At 51.8% G+C, this 6,825-nt stretch overlaps 1 protein-coding gene across 1 annotated transcript in view; it reads left to right on the forward strand.

The window, feature by feature from the left end:
* Window positions 1–6,383, forward strand: part of perp (p53 apoptosis effector related to pmp22) — a 30,079-nt gene extending 23,696 nt beyond the window's left edge. Inside the window, exons 2-3 of the mRNA XM_078229434.1 lie at window positions 2,178–2,315; window positions 5,421–6,383. Coding sequence (XP_078085560.1) covers window positions 2,178–2,315; window positions 5,421–5,629 — 347 coding nt within the window. The 3' untranslated portion in view covers window positions 5,630–6,383. The remainder of the gene's footprint in view (window positions 1–2,177; window positions 2,316–5,420) is intronic.
* Window positions 6,384–6,825: the final 442 nt, after the last annotated feature.

The following is a 6,825-nucleotide window of genomic DNA, read 5'->3' on the forward strand; positions in this document are numbered from 1 at the left end:
TACTACTACCTCTGGCAGCTCGTTCCAGACACTCGCCACCCTCTGTGTGAAAAAATTGCCCCTCTGGACCCTTTTGTATCTCTCCCCTCTCACCTTAAACCTCTGCCCTCTAGTTTTAGACTCCCCTACCTTCGGGAAAATGTATTGACTATCTAGCTGATCTGTGCCCCTCATTTTTTAATAAACCACTATAAGTTCACCCCTAAACATCCTACGCTCCAGGGAAAAAAGTCCCAGTCTATCCAGCCTCTCCTTATGACTCAAACCATCAAGTCCCAGTAGCATCCTAGTAAATCTTTTCTGCGCTCTTTCTAGTTTAGCTCACAGTGAGTTATTGAGTTGCTAAAACTTTCTCGATATCCACACGGTCAAATGGTCATTTATTTTGGCTTGTGGACAGATGCTGTTTACAGACTCAGAGCTACGAGATATTTGATTGAGAGGTGGGTTGAGGCATCTCGCCGCATTGTGAAGTGTTAGCCTGCTCCCTCAATGACTCACTGCCCCAATCCCTTAAAACAGCTGTTCCTTTTCCCTTGGGTGAGATGCTAAACCAAGGAGTGTCCGTCCTCTTGGGTGGAGGTAACTATTTGAAGGAATTCAGAGCCATTCTCCCGAGTGTCCCGACCCATCATCTATCATCCGGCCGACATCACTTAACCAGATTATCCGGCCGTCATTGCATTGCAGTTTGTGGGAGCTTGCTCTGCACAGATTGCTGTGTTTGCCACAGTACAACAAGCCATTGAATTGTCACAGCACTGACAGAGGCCATTGGGCCCCTCTTGTGCAGGCATGTGAGACCTACTCCCCTGCCTCACCCCTTTGGCAATGCCAGCATTTCATAGAATAGAATCATAGAATCCTACAGTGCAGAAGGAGGCCATTCGGCCCATCGAGTCTGCACCGACCACAATCCCACCCAGCCCCTATCCCTGTAACTCCACACACTTACCCTGCTAGTCCCCCTGACACTAGAGTCAATTTAGCATGGCCAATCAACCTAATCCGCACATCTTTGGAGAGTGGGAGGAAACCGGAGCACCCGGAGGAAACCCACGCAGACATGGGGAGAACGTGCAAACTCCACACAGACAGTGACCCGAGGCCTGAATTGAACTCGAGTCCCTGGTGCTGCGAGGCAGCAGTGCTAACCATTGTGTCACCATGTGTTTATTGCCCATTCTTAATTGCCCTTGAACTGAGTGGCTTGCTCGGCCATTTCAGGGGGCAGGTGGATCGGGAGTCACATGTAGGCCAGACTGGGTAAGGACAGCAGATTTCCTTCCCTAAAAGACATTAGTGACCATTTTGAAAGCCATGATTGAATCTGCCTCCATCACACTCTCAAGCAGCGCATTCCAGATCCTCACCGCTCGCTGTGTGAAGTAGATTTTCCTCGTGTCGCCATTGACACTTGCGTTGGTGTTGCCCCTGTCTTGACCGTCCTGCCAATGGGAACAGTTTCTCTCTATCTGCACCGTCCAGACCCACCATGGGGTTTTGGACACCTCTGTCAAAGCTCCTCTCAACCTTCTCTTCCCCAAGGAGAACAGTCCCAGCTGCTCCACATAACTGAAACCCCTCAGCTCCTGGAACTATTCCTGCAAATCTTTTCCTGCGCCCTCCCTCATCCCCTCTTTTCCTTCCTAAAGTGCGGAGTCCAGAATTCTTCACTGACAAAATGAGTGCTTTAGAAAGGTTCATCATTGCTTCCTTGCTTCTGTTCTAGCTGTTTCTGTTTCCGAAAGTCCTGAATCCTGCGTGCCTTTATACCCACCTTCCTCAAACCACCCTGACCTCCGAACTCTTCTCCAGCGACCCCTGATAGGCTGTGACTCCAAACATGTCACCCAAATGGCCATTCTTCATATGCAAGCCTGGACATAGGCTATTCAACTGTGGAAGAATCAGAAGGGCCAATTCTATTCCCCTCCCCTCCCTACCCCACTCTCTTGGCCTCCATCCGAGGGAGGGAGGTCCCAACGTTTGGCGTTTGAGGTGGTTGATTTTCTGCTGAGACACATCTGTAGCTCTGCTTCATAATTGCTAACTACATAACTTTGACCTGTAACCCCCCCCGTACTTTGAAGCGAAAAGAATAATTTAGCTGGATGATTTATCCCAGATAATTTTATTAATCTGAGACTGACGGTTACGAATCCTCTCTGTGACAGGTTGGGCCAAAGCCACGGCAGCGCTGCTGATTATCGGTTGTATCCTGTTGATCATTTGCTTCATTCTGTCCTTCCTGGCACTCTGCAAAGAGCAAGTGGGCCTCCTGCGCGTGATTGGAGTCATCCTCTTCGTAGCTGGTAAGAGTTTATTATAATGCCTGTTATGGTAAGTGTCTGTCTCCCTCCCCCTCCCCCTCCCCCTCCTCCCTCTCTCTTTCTCCACCCACCCTCTCTCTCCCCCTTCCCTACCGTCCTCCCTCCCCCTCCCCTCCCCTCCCCTCTCCCTCTCTCTCCCCCTCCCCCTCCCCCACTCCCCCCCTCCCCTCTCCCCCTCCCCTCTCCCCTCTCCCCCCTCCCCCCTCTCCCCCCTCCCCCCTCCCCCCTCCCCCCTCTCCCCCTCTTCCCCTCTTCCCCTCTTCCCCTCTTCCCCTCTCCCCTTTTCCCCTCTCCCCTTTTCCCCTCTCCCCTTTTCCCCTCTCCCCTTTTCCCCTCTCCCCTTTTCCCCTCTCCCCTTTTCCCCTCTCCCCTTTTCCCCTCTCCCCTTTTCCCCTCTCCCCTTTTCCCCTCTCCCCTTTTCCCCTCTCCCCTTTTCCCCTCTCCCCTTTTCCCCTCTCCCCTTTTCCCCTCTCCCCTTTTCCCCTCTCCCCTTTTCCCCTCTCCCCTTTTCCCCTCTCCCCCTCTCCCCCTCTCCCCCTCACCCCCTCTCCCCCTCTCCCCCTCTCCCCCTCACCCTCCCCACCTCACCCTCCCCCTTGTCCTCACCCTCCTTCTCATCCAACTTCCCTCCTCTCCCTCCTTCCATTCCTCCCTCCCTTCCTCCCTCCCTAACTTCCTCCCTCCCCTCTCTCTCTCTCCCCCCTCCCTCTCTCTGTCCCTCCCTTCCCTCTCTCTCTCTCTCTCCCTCCTTCCCTCCCTCCCTCCCTCCCTCATCCCTCCCTCCTGCCTTCTCCCCCTCCCTCTCTCCCACCTGCCCTCCCTCCCTCCCCCAATGCTATTTTTCCAACCCTTCTTCTTCGGGGAACTCTCAGGGGAAGCAAGGAGCAGGGGTAGGCCGTACGGTGCCTTGAACCTTCCAAGCTTTTCAATATCTGATCTTCCACCATGACTGCACTTTACCTTGCCTCCTCCAAATCCCTCTGCAGCCCCTCTTGAGGTAGAAAATCCCATAATCCTGAGTGAGGACATTTCTCACCTTGGACCTAAAAGAGATGTGAGAGGAAATCGGAGCACCCGGAGGAAACCCACGCAGACACGGGGAGAACATGCAGACTCCGCACAGACAGTAACCCAAGCCGGGAATTGAACGCGGGTCCCTGGTGCTGTGAGGCAGCAGTGCTAACCACTGTGCCGCCAAGCTACCCGATAGGCTGGTACCACTCTCACCACCCGCAGTGTGTTTTGTGGTGGCGCAGTGGAGCCTGCCATTGGCTGGCGGCTGGATCTTCTGCTCCCTCCACTGTCAATGGGGCACCCCAATGGGTGGAGAGTTGCCATCGGCAGAACCGCAAGATCCTGTGGCCCAGTGGTCAGCACTGCTGCCTCACAGCGCTAGGGACCCGGTTCGATTCCCGGCTTGGGTCACTGTCTGTGTGGAGTTTGCATGTTCTCCCCGTGTCTGCATGGGCTTCCTCCGGGTGCTCTGATTTCCTCCCACAGTCTGAAAGATGTGCTGGTTAGGTGCATTGGCCGTGTTAAATTCTCCCTCAGTGTACCCGAACAGGCACCGGAGTGTGGCGACTAGGGGAATTTCACAGTAACTTCATTGCAGTGTTAATGTAAGCCTACTTGTAACATGAATGAAATAAACTTAAACTTTACTTTTTTGCTGGCGTGATCGGCCGGATAATCCCACCCATTGTATCTGTTGTACTGCACATTTATGGGGTTGCGATGGCCTAGTGGTATTATCACTAGAGTATTAATCCAGAAACTTGGCTCATGTTCTGGGGACCCGGGTTCAAATCCCGCCACGGCAGTTGGTGGAATTGGAATGCAATAAAAAAAATCTGGAATTAAGAATGTACTGATGACCATGAAACCATTGTCGATTGTCAGAAAAACCCATCTGGTTCACTAATGTCCTTTAGGGAAGGAAATCTGCCGTCCTTACCCGGTCTGGCCTACATGTGACTCCAGAGCCACAGCAATGTGGTTGACTCTCAACTGCCCTCCAAGGGTAACTAGGGATGGGCAATAAATGCTGGGCAGCCAGCGACGCCCATGTCCCACGAATGAATAAAAAAAGAGCATTGCAGAAAAATCAGGTTCAATTGAGATCAATTTAAACCATTCACCGCGACCGAGTGAATTTGTGGCCGCATTCTTGCCTTGTATCGGGAGATGCTGGCCAGCTAGCGATGCCCATGTCCCACGAATTAATAAAAAATACCCAATCAACCTAACCTGCACATCTTTGGAGTGCGGGAGGAAACCGGAGCACCCGGAGGAAACCCACACAGACACGGGGAGAATGTGCAAACTCTGCTTAGACAGTGACCCAAGCCGGGAATCAAACCCATGTCCCTGGAGCTCTGAGGCAGCAGTGTTAACCATTGTGCCACCGTGCCACCCCTCTCCCTTTCTGATAGACACATTATACAACATATCATTGAGTTGGTCACTAATCATAGGAAACTATCTATCAATTGGCCCCCAACCGACCCAGGATCATTCCAGTGATGAAGCGCTTTAGTTCCCACTGCTGTCAACGGGATTTCCCATTGGTCACACCCTCCGCCATCGGACAGCCCATGGTGGGGAGTCACTGTTGGTGGGACCAGGAGATCCCAGTGGCAGGAACGGCCAGAAAATTCCACCCATATTGTCTCCTCCCTCTGCTCCGACAACAATCCCACCCAGGCCCCAAGTATTTACCCTGCTAGCCCCCCTGACACTAAGGGGCAATTTTAGCACGGCCAATCAACCGAACCCGCACATCTTTGGACTGTGGGAGGAAACCGGAGCACCCGGAGGAAACCCACGCAGACACGGGGGGAACGTGCAGACTCCACACAGAGAGCGACCCAAAGCCGGGAATCGAACCAGCGTCCCTGGTGCGGTGAGGCAGCAGTGCCAACCACTGTGCCACCGCGCCGCCACATGTTTTTAATTGCACGATGGAGAAAGCTTTCAGAATGCCAAAGCTTCCTCCAATGAAGTCCATCCGCGTTCTTGCTTGCAAGTGATTACCCCTCCTCCTCCTCCACATATTGACATGACCATTCTTCTTCTTCCTCTCCGCAGTCCTGTTCCAGGTCATCGCACTCATAATTTACCCGGTCAAGTTCACCGAGATCCTGATCCAAAATGGCGACTACGAGTACAGCTGGAGCTACGGCTTCGGGTGGGGAGCCACCATCCTGATGATCGGCTGTGGCGTTTTCTTCTGTTGCCTCCCCAAGTATGAGGACGAACTCTACGGCCAGGCCAAGCCCATCTACATTTACGGATGAGCCTCCAGCCGGGAAGATCGATTTGACTTTGGTGCCCTGCACATGTGTGTACATTTGACCGTTTTCAATATGCAAGAAGGAGAATACAATCCTTATTTTTGAGCACATGCACATTTTATTAAGCGCACATGCTGGATCTGACAAAAGCTCGCGTTTTTATGTTTAAGTAGTTTTGGAAAGGCTTTAAGCCTTTAACTAGTCTTGGTGGGTGTCGGGGAGAAAGAGGTAAGATTGGCGGGGGAGGGTGGGGGGCCGGCGGGGGGGGGGAGCGAGAAAGATGAGGTGGGGGCCACCTCTTAGACTCGAGGCCCTCATCGAATGCAATTTATAGCCAGTGTCTCGATCTAAAGGTTGACGTTACAACTCTTTCCCCTCCCTCGCTGGCATCAACTCCTTTTAATAATTTAAATTATGGTCTGGATGAGGTCAAAACAGGTTCTGGCAATTGCAGGTGGCTTGAGAGATTGGAAGAATGTAGATTGTTGGGGTTTAATGCCGTGTCTGAAGGACAGAATGAGAAAAGACAGGAATGGTTTCAGTTGGAAAAGTACAGCGATATTTTTACGCAAGGACCATATATAGGAAGATGTGACTGGCCAATTCTATTCCTTTTTTATACTTTTTAATCTTTGACCAAAAACATCTATTCCTCTTTCAGTTTGGAAGAAAATGCTTCTTTCGTTGAAGTGACATTGTGCAAAAAATAAAATGGGAACTTTCAATTTAACCGTTGTATTAAAGAGTGCACAGTCTACTCATCTGTCTCTCAATTATTTCTACTCAAACGCGATGCTGGGGTTGTTGTCCTCAGGAAGGTCGGAACAGAAGAAATAAGAGGGGTCGTTCATTTAAAGTTTATTTATTAGTGTCACAAGTAAGGCTTACATTAACGCTGCAATGAAGTTACTGTGAAATTCCCCTCGTCGCCACGCTCCAGTGCCCGTTCGGGTCAATTCACCCACGTCTTTAAACTGTGGGAGGAAACCGGAGCACCCGGAGGAAACCCACGCAGACACGGGGAGAACGTGCAAACTCCACACAGTCAGTGACCCAAGCTGGGAATCGAACCCGGGTCCCTGGCGCTGTGAGGCCATAAGACATAGGAGCAGGAATAGGCCACTCGGCCCATCAAGTCTGCTCCGCCATTCAATCATGGCTGATATTTTTCTCATCCCCATTCTCCTGCCTGTTCCCAA

This window comes from Mustelus asterias, chromosome 15, assembly GCF_964213995.1.
Source record: "Mustelus asterias chromosome 15, sMusAst1.hap1.1, whole genome shotgun sequence".
In the NCBI taxonomy this organism is placed as follows: domain Eukaryota; kingdom Metazoa; phylum Chordata; class Chondrichthyes; order Carcharhiniformes; family Triakidae; genus Mustelus; species Mustelus asterias.